Source organism: Blennius ocellaris, assembly GCF_963422515.1.
Source record: "Blennius ocellaris genome assembly, chromosome: 2".
Taxonomy (NCBI): Eukaryota; Metazoa; Chordata; class Actinopteri; order Blenniiformes; family Blenniidae; genus Blennius; species Blennius ocellaris.
This window is the reverse complement of record NC_137651.1, coordinates 27,462,275-27,481,712: the sequence shown is the minus strand read 5'-3', so window position 1 is coordinate 27,481,712 and position 19,438 is coordinate 27,462,275. Positions and strand designations below refer to the sequence as shown.

The 19,438-nt window shown below is 42.2% G+C and overlaps 1 protein-coding gene across 1 annotated transcript in view; it reads right to left on the bottom strand.

The window, feature by feature from the left end:
- Positions 1-17,648, bottom strand: part of igsf9ba (immunoglobulin superfamily, member 9Ba) — a gene marked incomplete at its 3' end in the record, with an annotated part of 74,427 nt that extends 56,779 nt beyond the window's left edge. The window contains exon 1 of the mRNA XM_080506903.1: positions 17,515-17,648. Within this exon, the coding sequence (XP_080363029.1) occupies positions 17,515-17,578 (64 nt within the window). The 5' untranslated portion in view covers positions 17,579-17,648. The remainder of the gene's footprint in view (positions 1-17,514) is intronic.
- Between the last annotated feature and the right edge of the window lie 1,790 nt (positions 17,649-19,438).

Here is a 19,438-nt window from a genome sequence, read left to right as displayed (position 1 = left end):
ACACGACCGTTAAACTGCCCTCATTGACCTCCGATGGACAGGAAGGCTTCACAGTCATAAGAGGCCATTTTTCATCAGGACGGGCCTGATGGGGAATCAGTGTTTGATGAAACACAGAAGACGTAACGATCGCAAACAGATTGGAAGACGAACATCTGCAGCGTTGCGACCTGCACACAGCGAGACCTGACCTCCCCACACAACACAGCAACTTCTATATAACTCAGGCACAACTGAAAATCAGTTTGTGTTCTGAATTCCACACCACAAATAAACATTTCACCTCATGCAGCAGCCATTTCACATGATCAACAACAGAACTGTTCACCGTTTATATTTCTGCCTCAGAACAAGGTCATTTCCACAGAATGTATTTTTTGGTATCATATTTGGGAAAGAGAATTCTGGTTTGATAGAAACCGCATCAACTTCCATTCAGTGAATGAACGGAAGCTTGATGAGCAAATATTCTGTCAATATATTCACAAACACAACTCCCACATGTTAATTTCATGAATAACTATTTTACATTGATACAGTTTTTCTTCTTATTCCTCTAAATTCATACATATTGCATGGAATCCTTCATTTGTCATGTCATCAGAGTTGTAATTCAACTTCCATCATTAACGACAAGATTTGTTCCCTTCGCAGCATCCAGGTGAACTGATTATGTATTCTATAGCTTCAACATCCAATCAACAGATATTGATGTTTGTAAAAAAAAAAAATTTAAATATTTTTTTTTTTTTTTTTTTTTTTAAATATCGACAAAAATAAAGAAAAAAAACACTTAATATTTCCTTTTATGTTTTGGTTTAAACAAACAAAAATGAGATTGTTGACAAATCAAGAAAATATCAATACTACTAACCCAAAGTGCTGGTGGTTGTCATAGCAACACCTGACACTATCCACATATGAGAAATTAAGACAGTAACTGCAATACATCAACCCGACCACCAGGGGCACACTTCAGTTTGTATTGTGCAGGGATTCAGGATTACTACACTCCACTGATGTAGAAATGTGTGATCATTTCTAGAACTTGACCACTTATTGGGATCATCTGTGGATATAAATAGTGGGATAAAAATCCACTGTGGTCCCGTAAAGCCTGGCACCATACAACATGTGTGTTTGTTGAAATGATTCGAGTGCCTTCGTATCGTTACGCTGCAGCTCTGTGGCTTGCAGAGTGAAAGAGAGGGCAGGCTTCCGTCCATCATGAAACACACTGCACGCATTGTTTGGTTTTGAGTAAGTCGAGTCACTTGACATGAAGCACAGGCTCCAACCTGCTGCCACAACTGTGCGTTCGGCTGAAATCCATTGTTTTCTCTGCTCGGGTTGCCGAAGTATTTTCAGATCCTTGTGGTGGATTTGAGGATTTGCCGCGATGTATATCGCCGGAATAATAAATCTCCGGTTGCTTTATGAGATCCTCATGAAGGGACAATCAGCACCGGCTCGGTCACCACTTTTCATTTTCCTAATGGAGACACGCTGACCCAATGGCGTTTATGAGAGCTTATTCAGGGGGGAAATATTTATGTGCTCAACAAGTCATAAATGCGGTGCGGGGATCCGCCCTCCAAATGAACGGCACCCGACACACAAAGGGGTCGGTACAGTAGGGAGACGGTTGCAATCCGTGATTGATTTGGCGCCGTGAATGTCACCTGAAGTCTCCAGCCACACCGCGAAGACTTCAGACTCTACAAACACACATGCCGGCAGAAATCTGTTGACTAAGATCTGCATAAATCAGACATCTAATAAATCCCACAGAGCAATGTGTTTTATGTTATCCATCCTCGGCCCGTAGCATATTTATTGCCATGATCATGAATTCCTGGAGGGTAACAAGTCAGTCACCTGTCAGATAAATCACCTATATGGGCCGCGGTTCAGGTACAAAAGCGAAATGCAGAGTGAATAATGCCTCGCTGTTTGGCTTTGGTTAAATACGTGGGAACAGAGTCAGGGGGAGACCCACTGACGTGTATTTCCATCAGCGACCACCGACGTGAACGTCATGGAATCAACATATTTTCTTCTGCTCAACCAAAAGTCCCAATATCCAATTTACCGTCACGGCCTCTGAGCCGCCTGACTCTTGAAATATGAACTTTCTACGTTGTTAAAAACTCTACGATCTGAACTGAATTGAAGCCCTCCTCTGTGAACATGTTCATGTAAGGTTTGTTCATTCAGTGAGAGCTTGACTGATGCACATAATCAGTCACAGCGATCTTGGTAAATGTGGTTTTACGGTGATAAACGGTCAGTGCATTTCCTGACAAAGTGACAAGCAAACCGAAAAGTGTTGACTGATACAGACAATGAAATGTAACAAACACTGTGAATCAGTAAGACGCGTCTGTTCGGGGGTCAATCATCAGCTGTCACATCGCTGCAGCAGCACAGCAGGGGGGCGCGGGGTTAAATCCACCAGACGTTTCAACTTGCAGTGGAGGTTTTTTTTTTGTTGCTATTTTTTCCCCAAGTGGCAGCGGGTTAAAATGGCTTGTTGCACGAAAAGCACTACACTGTACTTGCAGTAATGATCGCAGATTTGTACAGTAAAGAGCCTCTCAAGGCATTTTGGTTTTTTTCCCCTTCTTCTTTGCAATAATCAGGCAGAGCTGAGCCGGGGACGTGTTGTGACGGTAATAACGTCCAATAACACAAAATATGAAGAAAAACCGAGGGAGTTCAGTGTGAGACGATTCTGGATGAGCCCGTTTAAAAAAAAAAAAAACATCCAACAACTCTGCACCCGGCAAAACTCAAATCTAATATTGACCTCGTGCTTGGATTTGATTGGGCGCGTGAGCGGGGATGAGCATTGCTCAGTGCAGTTGTAGGTTTGGTGGAGGATCTATCACAAGTTGAAATGCGTCTGTGTGTGTGTGTGTGTGTGTGTGCGTCTGTGTGTGTGTGTGTGTGTGTGTGTTTGTGCGCGCGCTGCACAGCGAAGGAGGATATGATGCGCTTCAGGCTGGACGGAGCTCCTGATGTGGAGGATGTAATGGAATATAGACTGGACGGAGGCTGGAGAGAGTCTCAAGGACACGCAGCCACTGGGCTGGATGGGCCACTGACAGGGCGGTAATTGAATGCCAGCCTGTGTGTGCTGAAGGTCACATCAGTAAATGGCCTGAATGTGTGCGTGCGTGCATGCGTGTGTGTGTGTGTGTGTGTGTGTGTGTGTGTGTGTGTGTGTGCGTCTAAAAAGTACATCTCTGTGTTAATCCCTGCAAAATTCAAACAAGCGGGCCGATTCTACATCAAACTCCATTCCTGCCAAAGGAAGCGCAGGAAACATAAAGCGCACAAAGCCCTCAAAGTGAAAGCGCTGATTTCTCTCTTACTTACTACTGGAAAAAAAAAAAAAAAGGTTCAGATTCCTGCTGCTCTATCATTCATAGTTAATCACCACGCTTCCCCTTACATCTCTTCCTCTCTCGACAAAACGGCTCGGCTGCAGAGGCTCCATTCATAGCCGCTGTGTGCAAAGTGTTCCCCGAAACATATTGAACGCTGTCTGCCAACCAGGAAGTAGGAACACAGCCGCCTGCAGTGATATCCATACTGTGTTTGGCACTTCTGCACTCACATTTACTTCCAACAGCTCCTGTGCACAATGGATGCACAATATGAAGTGACGTCAAACAGAAACACACACAAAAAGGCACAAATTCACCTTTGAGGCAAAAAAAAAAGAAAAGAAGGTAAAACATGATTTAACTTCTGATCGCAAGTTCCTTCCTTCCTCACGGCCACACGCCACCGTTTGACTCTGGCTGTGTGGAAACTCACCATTCGATGCTTTCATTCCTTCACTGCGCCAAACATATTAGAAGAGATTAATATCTACGTTTTGTTTTTTGATGCAACAGCCAAGCAACTATTCAAGTTCCTTCATTTTCCAAACAAACTTAAATAAAATAATATATTAAAAATGTAAATACCACAACCTTTTTCTTATTATTAATGTGTTCCAGACATGTCAAAACATATATAAAATACAAAAGAAAGAACAAATCTCTATGTACCAATATGAATTCATCGATCTGTATGCACATGCACGCACACAACATGCACACTTATATTTGAATCCTTTATTAGCAATCCATATAAATAAATTAATCTATATCCAACATACACCCACCCGTCGACTGTACATACATACACACATATATGTACACAGCAAGATAAAGGTAATTATCCTGCTTATAAAAGATGATAGATAGATAGATAGATAGATAGATAGATAGATAGATAGATAGATAGATAGATAGATAGATAGATAGATAGATAGATAGATAGATAGATAGATAGATAGATAGATAACAAAAAGTAAAAAAAAAAAAAAAAAAAAAAAAAGGTCAGCCTGCATTCACTGACAAGCAATGCTCAGTCAGGGATGCAGTGGATGTGCTGACACCTGCTTGAGCGGTGGTGAGAAGAGAGCGAGGCAGGATGTGTGAAATGGGCCGGGCCTGCCAAAGACACCGGGGGCGGAGCGACGGAGTGACGGAGTGACGGAGCGACGGAGCGACGGAGCGGTGGAGCAGGACGCTGCACTGCCAGAGGAACACCAAAGCCCTCAATTAGACCACAATGAAGCAAAAAATAGACATGAGAGGAGTAACATGTTTTAATAAAATTAACAAAAACCAAAAGAAAAAAAGTCACTGATTAGTGCTGCTGCCCACATACAATAAATAAATCACATGGCCTGCTACAGTATGAGCTGCTGCTGGTGTAGAGAGGAGGAGCAAAAAAAGCTCAGATTACCCCGAGTTTATCCTCACAGATGTTTTAACAAGTCAAGCTTAAAAGATCTGGATCAAATCGGTCCAAATCAGTTTAGTTCACATAACGACGAATTCAACTTTAAGTGCGACCAGTGGAATAAGGATCTTTAAATACAATTATCTAGACACTTAATTTCTATTGTTTTAGTTGCAAAATATTTTCAAGATTAAGTGCAGTTTCAACTATTTGTTTTGAATGGTAGCTACATTTCTCACTGATATAATCAGCTCGGGTCTCATTATTGCGTTAAGTTCGCAGCAGTTTTTATGAAACATTTCAAGTCCATGTCTTGATTTTTGTCATTTTAACTCTTCATCCATCCAGAGTGGACCTTATGGGTGAGATTTGGCCCCCAGGCTGTAGGTTTTATACACCAGCTTTGGAAAAGGCATCATTGAACTTGTACATATATAGTTTATTATTATTATTATTATTTTAGAATCCTTCAATATTTTTACATTATGAACAAATAAGAAAAAAATAAGAACTGGATGTAATGTACATTTTGCTCGCCATGTGTGTTTTTGCGTGCCAGCGATGTTTCAATTCCTCAATTCTTATTTTAGCAGTTGAGTGTTTTTGGTTTCTGAGGCTCATGATGAGCAAGAAGTGACAGGACCCGCGTCCTGCTTCAGCCTAATAACAACAGCGATTTTCTCAATTGGTTAAACGCCTTTCAACGTTGAACATCATTACCGGTAAAGGTGGTTCACTGTATGTGATCTCGAGCGCCGCTCACGAAGACGACTCCGCTCCGCCTTCTTTAATGAAGTGCCTCGATAGTATCAGTTCAGCGGAGCCCAGTCTGAGTGTCGAGATGCTTATCGCCAACCCACAGGCCTGAATAATCATGAGGGTCAGCTTCTGCTCATTGTGTTTTTAAAAGCCACTGCGCTCAATGTAATTTCACAGATTCGGATCAGGAGATGGCTCTCCGTCGCCCGCTCTACTCCATCATGAGCTAATGAGGAAACAAAAGAAGATCCACTTGTGCTTACGACATATAAAGCGACAACATGTGGCGAATACATTCTCTTTGCACATAAATGACCGACGTTTGATTCGTTCAAATCAGATCAAGGCCACTTTCACACAAGGTCCCAGATCCTCATGAACTCTGCCTTAAAGTGAATTTGACATCTTAAACATATCAGATCACGTTCAAGTACACGTTCCTTTGGGATTTTTCTCTCTTCTGTTAAAATCACCAAGAAATGACCGTTGTATTTGGTGCTGTATAAATAAAGTTGAATTGAATTGAATACACCGGAGCTGCAGTGTGGAACAGCTCACGCACACATCCGTCCAATCCAACACCAACAAACACGCTTTTTAAAAAACAACTCAAAAAGTTTTCTATTGGAATTCAAATAAACTACATAATTATTCCCACACTAAATCGTTATGTATAGTTTATATTTCTCATTTCATCTTGTTCTACTCTTTTTTTTCTGATTTATCGGTCTGCGGTCACTTATGTTGGGCTCTACATATACATATATTTCTGATAAATAATTTTGTTCAATAGATTTGTATAGGTAGAGCTTCTATTTATTTATTCTAAATTTATACCATACTTTTGTACATTTTAGTGTTTTTAATTGTTCACTATTAATGTCCGTAGTTCATATTATTTATAGGGTTTTCTTTAATTACTTTTTTGTGTCATGGCTTTTTACATGTCATCAAAATTATTCATATATATATATATATATTTGCATGTTTTACTTTGTATGCACACGTAGAAAATCCAAATTAATTCATTCATTCATTCTTGTACAGAGGTCATTAATGTTTTAATAGCCCACTCATTTGCAATGTTGTTTTATGCTACCTTAAAGTTTGTCTACTTTTTACACTTTACAGTTATTGATGCACAAAGTGAGCCGTTTGAGCTATTCAATCGATTCAGTTAGTTAGAAGCCGTTATTAACAATAGCCTTTTGTGGAGTGTTTGTGTTCTTTTTTCAACTCCAAAAGCACGAGATGTTCAAAACCAGCACGCATAACACACATAACAAAATAGATCCGACAAGATGCTGGAAATAATTCCCCCTAAAAAGTGCGTCAGAAAGGCAATTTAATTGCCGTGTAGTGATTGTTTGTTCAAGAAACCAGGTTGTGATAAATAAAGGCTTGCACCAATGGCGCGTTATCCTGCTGGACGTGGAAGACATTCTGTCTTCCACGTCGTAAAGAAGCTCTTTTAACCAGAACAGTCTCTATGTATCAGAGCCGAATCATCCCTAAACTCCTTGTCACCTACTGAAGTCGTCAAATCGTGACTTTGTAGTCGCTCCCAGATCTGGAATTGTGCTCCGAGCTGACTGGGCATTTTTATCCGCAGCCCCAAAACTTTGGAACGGCCGCCGCGTTCACATCAGGTCAGTTGCCTCGCTGCCAAACGTTGTTATTCTCTCCGGCGTTCTGGCGTTCTGAGATCAGCCTGTGTTAAACACGATCAGGAGGCAATGTGCTGGGGGGTGGGGGGGGGGGGGTCTGGTCTGAGTGCTGAATGAAGGGGGTTGACCATCCAACACCATGTAAAGTGATTAAAGCTGATTCACCTTCAAGAAACGCAGAACAGAAGCTCACAGCGCTAAAAGTACTTTTTGTGACGATGCCAAATAAACTTTTGTTATTTTTATTTTTTTAATTTCCTGAATTTCTGCTCGTATTACTTTTTTCTTTTTTCCCACAAAAACAGTGATTGTTCTTTTTTGCCACCTGAAGGAGCTATTCTGTCCTGTGATCTACTTTTTTTTTTGTCTCCAAAAGCCCAAGTTTTACTTTAAATGTAAATGTTTTCACGGTGAAATACTTCCATCCATTGTCTGTATCGGTTTTATTGTTTTAATCTGTGAGCCGGTAGTTTTATTGTACCCAGTGAGTAAAAACCTCCTCAGAGTTTAATCTAACTTTGAATTGCCACAACTAAAGCTGCACAAACATTATTTTAAGAAGTTTTCATGAATAAATATTTCATCCAGCTTTCTTATTTTCTATAATAAACATATTGGTTTTGCGTGAGTAAAGCAGTGAACAGAATTTCTTTTTCTTCTGCAAATAAGAATCTATATGTAGTCATCTTTTCATTTACTAAAAAAATTTAGCAAAATACTCCCCGATAAGATGAGACGAGACAAGATATTCAATCATTTGTGCTACAAATTTGCATTGCTTAATCAGCAAATTGACAATAAATGGATAGAACAGTAGAAAAACAAAATAGTACAGATGTACAGATAAGATTCTAACAATAATAGTAAAAAAATGTATGAAGACAATGACCGTAGCATCATTTGCATTCTTACAAGAGTAATCTAACTATCAAAAGTACAAGAGTTCAAAACTCACTGACATTGCTGAATATTTAATTAGGCAGGTTTGTGAAAATATGCAACCAAATGATCATCAGCGAGTTTTTCATCAAGTGATCCATTTTGAAGAAATGTTCCCGAAAGTTTAAATGAGCAAAATATCATAGCAAAAGAATGACTCTGTCATACAAAACCATTCATCTTTCATACCACTCTATCCAAGTTTATCCAACCGATCCCAGCTGACTATGGCAAAATACAACCCGAGCGTGTGCAATGCAAACAACCTTAACCTTAAACATGTATACATATATAAAATCACCTCTGCACAGGGAGAACATGCAGACTCTGCCCACAAAGGCTGCAAACTCAGACTGAGGGCATCTCGGAGTGCGAACCACAATTCTACATAACAACAAGAATTTAACTTTTACTACCTGAATAGCACCAAGCAATAATACCAAGCATGCTGACGTTCACTAACGTTGAAGTTTGAGTCACTTCATCATTCAGACTTGCTGCCAGCAGCAAAGCGTTACGTACATTCAGGAAGGAGAGGATTGAGCGCTGGGCCCATCCAACCAGAGCCACGTGATCTAAAACTGGCTTTCCCAGAATGCCCCCGGCTGTGTTTAGCAAGGAGACTCCCGCAGGACTGGACTGGCTGAGGGTGTAGAGAGGAGGGAGGAGGGAGGAGGGAGGAGGGAGGAGGGAGGGGGAGAGGGCACCACCAGAAAGAGCTGGCACATGCCCAGTACTGCGAGTCTGCCATCCACAGCTTGAGCACAGCCCCTCTCCTGAGCTCATTACTGAGCTTTACTCTCACCGCCATCAGCGAGAACGTACAGCATGGGGACAGAGAGAGAGAGAGAGAGAGAGAGAGAGAGAGAGAGAGGAGATAAAACCAGAGGAAGTTGCGCTGTCAAATCAGAGATGACTTCTAAAACAGCCTTGCAAGCATATTGAGAGCTTATGTTGAACATGTTTACAGTATAGATCCACTGACTGAGTGTGACGGAGGCCAACACTCAGAAAGTTGAGGGGGAAAAAAGTCGAGCCCAAAAATACTCAACGTCCTGCAGGATGACCTTGTGCTTTTTTTTTTTTTTGTTGCCCAGTTGAGCGAAAGCAACCAGCAGGGTGGAAAACCAGCTCAGGACATTTGGCCTTATTACGAGGCGTGCTCAATTTGACATTTCTATGTTTAGATTCTTTAGAAGTATCTGTACTAGCTGGTTAGTTTTCAGATCGAAATGTTTTAAAATACATACATATTATACAATAGACTGTTATCAACTGCATTTATTAATATGCAGAGGACTTTATGCTGAAGCTGTTTTATATGAATCCCCTCGATTTATTTCAAATTAAATAGCATCATAGCAATGTCGCATTTTCAAGGTACGATTACGACCTGAGGATTTTTAATCCAACAATCATAAATCATCCGATTGCGACCTTAAATATACAGGTAGTTAGTAACAAAAGTCTCTGAATGGATGAGAGTAAAATCTTCCAGTGCAGTTTAATATGAACAGTCTCATGGCGCCAGTCAGCAGAGAAGATGGATGTGATCGTGAACTGCAAGGGCCAACATACATTCTGTGTATCAAGCTCGTCGCTATGGCAACACACAATATGGCAACACACAATAATGCAGTGTGCTGTGCAGCAATTTAAAAAAAAAGCAAACGCTTTAGTGGTCACTTACAACTTGTGTTTTTTTTTGTTTTTTTTTTTTGGGGGGGGGGGGGGGTTCCAAAAAGAACGGCAAACGTTCACTTCAACATTACCTGCTTAATAAATTCAAAAGTTCATCGGATCGCCAACAATTTTGTGTTTATTGAGAAATGAGCTTGTGCAAATTGCACATCTTCCATAGTGATCATTTAGGGTACCTTTCAGCCCAGCAGAGTATTGGACCGAGTGCGGTGGATCAGGGTAAGTTGCTTGGTGCACGCCGAAAACTTCAACTGAGCCCCATGAAAACTTTGTGCTGACTGTAATGAAGTGTGAGAAACTAAGTGATGGTGCAAATTCCTGCGGCACATGGGAGGATAACCCAGTAGATGCCTATGTAACCAACGCGCTCTCCGTGTCGTCAGCCTCAGGATTCATGGAAAGGCTTCGCTTTGGCAGATCTTGCAGCGTTTGGTCCAAAAGCTAAAATGTACTTTCAGCCCATCACAAAACCCAATTTTCCATCTTCTAAATCAGTTCAGAGCCGCGGAGCGCTGAAGGATTTACCCTGGAACGATCGGCAATTAACCTCACAAAACATAGTCTGAGAACGTGCAAACTCAACATAGAGAGTCCACAAGTCCCAACCACAGTGGAAACCACGAAACCTGCATCCATGTATCTTATCCTTTCTTCACCGAGGACACAGTACACACTAATATTGGAACTGGTTCATGGACTTACTTTGATTGCATGCTTGAGGTCAAATGTACGACAAGAAAACAAGCGGTTGGATAATTAAGTGAATGAATCATTCCTGTGTACACACTTTTATTGATTTCTTTTACACTGACTGGACTGACGCTCATCCAGAGCAACGGGCGAAGAGCAGCCGTCACAGACAGGACTAAAAGAAATATGAGTAAATATCAGTTAGGTGGATAATTTCAGAATTTGGCAGAAAACTCGGGGAGCCAAAAAGCGTTTTTTGGGGTGGTTTTCAGTAACGAAACAGACAGTTGAAAAGAAAAGATATAATAAAACAGCTATTTTAAAGAAATCATCACATCAAGATTCTGATTAAACTAATCAATCTCTTCAGAATAACCAAGCCTGGTAAATTATAAGCAACAACTCCACTGAAATCTTTCTTCTTTTTTTTTTTGTTCTCCACTGAGACAAAAACAAAGTTAAGGCTTCATGATATTTGCAATTGATTTTCAACAAATACAGAAAAGCAGCAATCAAAGGAAACGTCATTAAACTGCACCGTCACACAAATTCAAAGTCAAGACACTGCTGTGCTGAATCCATATCATTAAAAGTGCTGAAATCACTGCACACGTCAGACAAATTAAATCTCTGCTGTCATGAGCATGTCGTGAAACGAGGCAGTGTCTCTTAATGTCACAGATTTTTTTTTTTTTTAATCTGAGTCACGCTCTGCGGCCGGACCCCCGGGAGCAGCAGGGGGGCCTTTCAGAAAGCCCTCTTTCCCCCCCCCCCCCCCCGGGTTTTCAGACGCGCGAGTGACATTTTCTGACACGTTCACGTAACCCGTCTGCTCCTACGTACTCAATCCTTCGTCTTTTAGGAACAAGTGTGCCGGGCCAGGGCTCACGAGGGAGCCCCAGATTCCTGCGAAACATCAAGAAAGGCTGCTCACAAGAAAGGAATTACAAATGAAAACTGTCTGGCTTGAAGCCAGCTCCAACAAATGCTTCAAAAAAAAAAAAAAAAAAGAGCTGAAAGCCCCGGCTCAGGACCTGAAAGGAGAGTCAGGCCGTCGTCAGTGACTCTGGCTGAGAATGGTCCTTCAAATGCCCCCCCTCCCCGACACTTGCCAATGACATTTAATTACTTCTGTATTGCCGTCCGAGTCCCTCTCGCTTCACCTTGTTTTGTTGCCAAGTCACTGTTGACTCTGTTGAACTAACCTCGGGTCTCCGTGACCATATGCCGTCTCTCCGACGGGCATTTGGCACCGGAAAACTCCTCCGGACGTCCAGTTACCGTGACTGATGGCCAACACCTGAGCGCTTATGCGCACGTCCGTTGACTAATGTGGCCCGCCGGACGTTAAGGGAGCTCATTTGTTTGGTGTGTTTTAACACTTCCCGGAGAGGACTTTTCAATACTTTTCCTCATCTCCAATGTTGAGCTGATTGTTTGATTAAACACCTAACCGCGGGGTGACGCAACAGCTCAGTGCAAAGCCCAACACTTCCTCGTCAAGCGAGGAAAGTTAAAAAAGAAGAAAAAAAAACCAAACTGAGATATTTGTGAGATTAAATGACAGGAAGTTGAGTGAGTCAGTGTCAGATGGCTCACTTTTAAGTGTAATGTCTGCTTGCATCGATTCTAACAAAAACTCCATCTCACTTTCCAATGTTTAGCCAATCTCCAAATGTGCTTCACGATTGTGCCGAAGCAGTGGGCTCAATAAAAGAATTCTACTCATCAACCCTGCTTGACCTGACGGGTCTGTGCAAACTGCAGCAGTCACGAGCAAACCTGGCGTTTCTTTCCACTAAAAATACACCTTTATTTTTTTTGCCCGAGACACCCCAGAAGCGAAACGACAGAAACACTCCGAAGATACATCGACACCAGAAGGATTTCTATTGCATCATAAATGTCAGACGAGGCAATACAAACACAACGCAATATAAAACTGGCTTCATGTCACACCTCAAACTCCATTCCAGTTCCTCTTGTTGAATTTTGCTTTTTGTTGATTGTCGGGTGTTTGTTTGTCAAAACACTCTGTGAATTTTCTTTCGGAACGTGCGTGTTGGATCTCTGCAGATACAGTAGATCATGTGATCTGCGTGTTTTAATTTGGCAGGAGATTAACGCCACATGCCCTTCCTGACACAACCTGAGCAGTCGGGGGATTAAAGCCCCCGGGTCTCCAGACAGACTCCAACCGGTTACTGTAGTTACTTGCAGTTGCTCGTTGCCTTAACCTCTACGTCAACACTGCCACAAAATGTTGTTTTTAAAGCAAAATATAAAGAACCTTAATTAGAATATAACACATTATTACAACCATCAGTTCACACTTTAGAAATAAAACCTTACTTAAGTGTCAGCAGCTTTACTTTGTTGGCACTTCAAATTCATCATACCAACCATAAATGATGTGTTTCTGAGGCTCCCAGAGGAGAAATGTGACGCTGCAATGAATAATTGCATGCTACAGAAAGAGTAATTCGTAATAGAAACGATGTTATTTTTAATGCACTGGAGCCAAAAGCTGTTTGAACCTGAACAAACCTGGACAAATGTTAACTCAAGTATTTAACTATTCTGTGCAGTTTCATGTGAGAATGTGGATTTCTCCTCCTTTTGCATTAGATTCACCAATGATGTTGTGTGTCTTACCGTCTTAGACGACACCTATATGCAGACGACGCCATGTTGCTTTCACGCAATAATTTATGTCGCTATGAAGTAAAGCACGAGGTATATTATTCAGATGATTCGCAGTGGTTGTTTATGTGTTTATTAAAAAAAAAAATGTGGAAATGTGGAAAAACACCCTGAGCAAAGCTGTGACTGCGGCATTGAAAATCTATCATACATCATTTTGGCTATTTAGAGGGTGACATGAGCTCGGAAAATGATCTCTTCTGTGGCATTCGTCCACCTATCAAAACATTTATTGCATTAAGCTCAAACACGATGGATTCCTCTATTTTACCGCCTTAATGGATCATCACTGTAAAAGTATCCTCACATTACACAATACTGTCCAGTCATGCATTGTTTGGATTTTTGCGGCTATTGCAGAGGCACTTCCAGCATTTAGCCATCAATTTTATTTAAAGAGCCTCCAGTGTAGTTTCCTAAAAGTAATTGAATCATTTTATGTCCAACATTTTGCTGTCGACTCATCCGCCCCGTGTTTGCGCCTTACAGCGATCAAAGTGCACATACAACAAAATAGCAGTCGTTAAGGGACGAGAGGAGCCAAGGCTCGGCTCGCCGAGCCGCCCTAATCCAACTTTTCTTCTTTGTTTTGGACCAAGTTCGTTTCTGACCATCTGTTTGAAATCGGTGACGCTGGAACCTCAAAAAATCTGACCTGCTGCTCTCACAGAGAAAATTATTTGATTAAACCACACGGGCTAACTCTGAAAACCTTCTTTAAAATATTCGTTTCTGAGCAGTAGACTGGTTTCAGGTTGAGAGCCGCCATTTTGTTTCTGTGACAAACCGACCTGGCGCAACAGCGAAGCATATGGTTCCAGCTTCGTCTGACAGACGAGGTGTGCAAACATGGCGGCTCGCTTTAAGGATTAATTTGAGATTTTTCAGATATGTGCGCGTTGACATTGCTCCTCGGAGGGCTGAGTCAGGAGGAGAAAATCACAAAAGCTGCAACAATTAGTCCATTTTGTTTGATCGATCGAAAGGTAACTAGCGTTCTGATGAAATATTTCACAGGTTTGGATTTAAACTACCGGTAATCATCTGGTGCTGTGAGCGAGCGGCCCATTGGGGCAACGGAACGAAATCCGGCCGTCTAAAACCTCGCTACGCATTTTTATAATCTTTCCACACACACACAAAAAAAAAAGGTTATTCAATAATTAGTTGTATTTTATTAGATCCCATTTACTTGACTTCACAGTAACAATGACACCAAGGAGAAATTGATTAGACAAATGGACAAGTCTTTCCCAACATGCCTGATTTCCCAGAAGAAATCATAGTAAATACTGTGGGTTTTTGTATTTTTGTTTTTTCAGGAAAGTTAATATGATTGTGGCCAGAAGAAATAAAATTAAAAAAAAAATAAAAATAGAATTTCAACCATTTTGGTTTGGAATTACAGTCAAAGTATCATATTGACAGTCAGTTAATTGAGGGAGGAATGCTGCTCAGCCTGAGGAAGTACATGAGTGATATGAAGTGTGAGTTACTGGAATCTTTCTGCTTCTAACCATCATTTAGTTGCGGTTACACGCACCCAGGTATTTACATAAATGGTGATATTTGTCCGAATTTGCGCCGCACATCGTCTGTGTTCAACTGGTGTTTACAGTTTGAACGCTGTGATGAAAATGGATCCAGTGAAAGCTACTTCTTCTTGTGCTTTATTTGTTTCATACTCTAATGCTTGTTTATCGGCCCAAACAAACAAAATGTTTCACTGAAAGAACAGGAAATAACCCGCACCGTTCTGATTGGCTATCATGACGTCGTGATTCTCGCTACACTGCCCCCTACAGGTTTGGCATACTCATCGTAGCTCTGAACCAGGAAGATTACATTTTTTTTTTGTTTTTTGTTTTTTAACGTCAAGGGGGAAATATATGTTTTTGTGAAAACCCGGGTAGGTGATCTTGATTATGTGGCCTCAGTCCTGCTTTCCAGCGTCTCAGCAATTATCTCCTGTGATCTCGAGGACTTTGTTATTTTTGGACATTTGGATTTTGCAGTTTTTTTTTTGGGGGGGGGGGGGTTAGAATAAAGATGAGCTCTTGTTCCACCTCCAGTGTTGTCTGGTGTCTTGAGTCCTCCTCTGGGCCAAATGCCAAATTTATTTTCAAATTTTAGCATCATGGTATGTAATATTAATATCTTAACCCCAATATTATAACAGTGATTCACAGTTGTTTGGAAGGATGAAAGTTGTTTGAACTGAACTAGAAAATGAGTAGGAACAAATAGGAAAGTTAACTACAATTGACTGGAAGTCACATCATCCTCCTATTGTAATGATAAACAGTTTACATGCATGAAACTGCTTTCAAGGCATGCTTTTCAGATTTCAAGTAAAACACTGCATATTGTCCACTTGACAATGACATTAAGGAACAGAGAGAAACTATTAACCTCAACATCTTCTACCCACTGTACAGCAAACTGGAAAATACATGTTTTTAACAGTTAAAAGCTCTAAACATGCCGTTTTGAAGATGTCACGGAAAGCACAAAGAAAAAATAGCGATTAAAACCATGATGTCACACACCTACTGTAGAGGGTTACAAAATGCAGATACTTTAAGGAAAATCCACACATCCTTTGTTTTTGCTTTGCAAAGCTAATTAAGTAGAAACTGTGACTTTATAATAAACAGACACAATGAATATCAATCATGCATGACCATCATGGTAAATATTTACTCTTAACATTTCAGCATTCAGCAAATATTTCAACTGTGTCCTTAAAACACATGTTCTCTTCAGAACATTATTGACAAGAAATCAACCCCATTATTGCCAGTAATCCTTTAAATCTGACGACGGGTTGGTGTGTTATCTTTATCGAGACAAACGGTAGATAAAAAAAATCAGTCCCAGCTGCTGATAAAAGCAATTTCAGTGGTTCTGTGCAGCATCACGCTGCAAGCAGACAGAGCAGCGGCACATCGTGGGACAGCGCAGCATAGAAGGCAGACCAGCTCACATTTGTAATTACTAATAGGCTACGGTGTGATTTGTGACTCTCCGGTGCAGCTTGTAAGACTTAAATCACCTTCAGTGCAGTGCCGATACCAGACAACACCTTCGGATCGATATTATTAAGCCACATCTGTGCCTTTCATAGGGTGGATAATTTGTGCTTTAAAGAATGACACCCCTGAGAGACTCTCTGTTCCTAAATCAAACGTGTTTCGCTGCATTACAGCAAGTTTTCATAGTGTGCTCGTCTCGGCCTCGCCTGGCATCACAGGAGGAGCCAGACCTGCCAGCAGACCAGTTTTGACTGGGTATGCGGGGTCATTGGGATCAGTAACCAGCCTACAGCTTGGCACATGTCTCCCTCATCTGGACACAAGTGGGAAAGCAAGGTTAAGTAAGTACATGGGTCAATACAGAGTGCCCGGGAAAAGGAATATGAACAAAAGAGGATATTGTGCCGTTTGTTGCTGCAGGGATGGATAAATAAACCTCTTGGATCAGCACGAGAGGAGGCTGGCAGCTTTTATGTGCTCGGAGCATCCACACACACACACACACACACACACACACACACACACACACACACACACACACACACACACACACACACACACACACACACACACACACACACACACACACACACACACACACACACACACACACACACACACACACACTGTCAACCCCCCCAATGCATGTGCAGGGTAAAAAAAAAAAAACTGCATATGACTCCCATGCATGCAGCAGTGGGCTCTATCAAATCCAAGAGTGCATTTTATCTGACACGTGATGCATTATTTAGTTACTTTTCCATCTTGAGGGCTGAAACGGTCACACCCCTCACTGTGGAGAACTCAAATGGGATGATACAGAGCACACGTCCCCCCCCCCCCCCCCCCACCACCATCATCCTCTGCAAAAAAGGGGGGGCTCAGCTTCCACACATCAATCAAGCCCATACTCGTCAGGATCCCTCACTGAGGACATGTTGGCATGTTGAATTATCCCGTTTCGAGACAATCTGCTTTACGATTATACTGAACTTTCACGTGACATGGGAGACATGCAGCCATTTGTGAAGGATGAAATTGCCACCACAGATCATAGGAGCAAACAGGAGGAGGGGTGGAGGAGTGGGGTGGGAGGGTGGGGGGGTTAATGCCATGCAATTGTAGGGAAGAAAAAAAAATCAGCAGCATCGTACGGGCAGACAGCAGAAATGATGAGCAATGCGCGGCGGCACAAGATATATTGCACTTCAACTCACCTTGAGCGGCCGTTCCTCTGGTGCTGAATACACTTGCTATCAGAGTGGCCACATACCAAATCATAGTACTATTGCCGACCAGCTATTACCACGCAAAGTGCCCCGTTCAACCAATCTCTCATATTCGACCTTGCACCTCCCGCGGTCTCTCTAGCAGAAGCCCCTGCTCATGATCCTATTCTCTTTCCTTCTTCCCTTCCCTCCCCCGTCCTTCCATCCGCATCCTCTCCCGAAGAGACAGAGCACCTGCGCCGCCGCGTTCGTAGTAGACGGAGCCGTTTTTACGAGCGCATAGTGAAACCAAGTGTGAGAATGCAGCCACAGGTCCGCCTCTGCCGTCAGTGGATTGGCTGCTGATTGAGGCTTTGGGGCGTGTATTGGTCCTCCTTACGCCTTACGCACGGGAATGACAGGAGAGGAGCAGCGCGCCGTGCGCGCCGCGCCGCGCCGCGCTGCGCCCGACGCGCCGATTCAAGGTGAGTTGGAGCGTGCCGTAGTAGTGGAGCCGCAGTATCATGCGCACTGACGGAGACGCCGTGTCCACATTCATTTAAACACCTATCCTAAAGTGGCCCCACGTGCACCAGCATCCATTCAGCCTTTTTTTTTATGTTTTTTTTTTTCAAATCATTATAATTTTTTTTTTTTTTATATTCCTCTTCATATCAATATTTGCTCCCTGCAGCTCTCCCTTCTGCAGGGTGACTGCATCTCTAACGGCCGGGGTCTCTGTGACTCATCCATACAGCCCTGGGCTGTTGTCATGTCGCTGTCGCCGACATTAAACGCTCCTTTTCTCCGTGTCTGTGTTGCGCGATGGGTGTGGCGGTACATACAACAGTCCTCCAGCGCGCCTCCTGCTTTTTTTTTTTTTTTTTTTCCTCGACGGCTGCACGGAGGAGGATGCTGCGGCTCCATCGCGCTGCCCACTGCGCACACATGGCTCTGCGCTGATAAGGCTCTCTCTGTTCTCCTTACATGCATGGCCACAGAGGATCCACGCCGCCTCTGGCTGCTCGACATCAGCCCACAGCTCAGCCAGAGGACACCGCCGGCTGCGCACAGCGGCTGGAGCAGGAAACGTGCTCCGTGTGGGAGGTTCTGGACTGAAGGCTGGACAGTCTGGGATCGTTTTGTTCAAATGTTGTGGCTCATTTTTGTCTCGACATTACTGTCTGTCTCCCCCCTCCCTTTTTTTTGGGGAGGGGGGGGGGTGTCATGTTCCCGTCTGAAATGAAGGAAAACGTAACAATGTGCCCATACATCAAATACATCCTCACATCTGTCCAGTTGTGTCCATCCATCAGTGAATAAATGGTGTCATGGATTAATGTCCACACTCTGTCTTACCAATCATACGTTCAAGGATGGTTTTTTTTTTTTAACCCTAAAAAGCACTGCAGCTTTTCAGAGTTCCAACAAATATCTCTCTCTCCAACAAGATACTAAAAAAACATAGTTGTATTTTGCATATATGCAAGGGGCGTTTCTAGACCCCTGGGGGCCCAAGGCAAGAAGGACTTTGGGTTCTCCTGGACCCAGAATAATGATGAATTAAGTCCAGGATGACAGATCAGTAAAGAAATACTTTATTAAATAATTAACATATCAAATAAATATTTCAAACTTCGCACATAATATCTAAATGCCGGAAAAACAAACACAACTGAAATGTGCAAAATGTTTATAGTTAAAAGTTAGCCGAGTTTTGAACAAGATAACAGTGCTGTTAAAGTTACCGGTCAGTTAAATATATCAAACGGCTGGTTAAACAATAAACCAGCTTTGAATAACCGGGCCCAGGTGAGGACTGATGTCAGGTTGATGTGAGAGGTATCACTGTTTATTTAGCTTTGCAGACTTTTGCGCCAAACCAGATGTTATTGGAAAAGAACAAATCTCATTTATTTATCAGTTTATATAT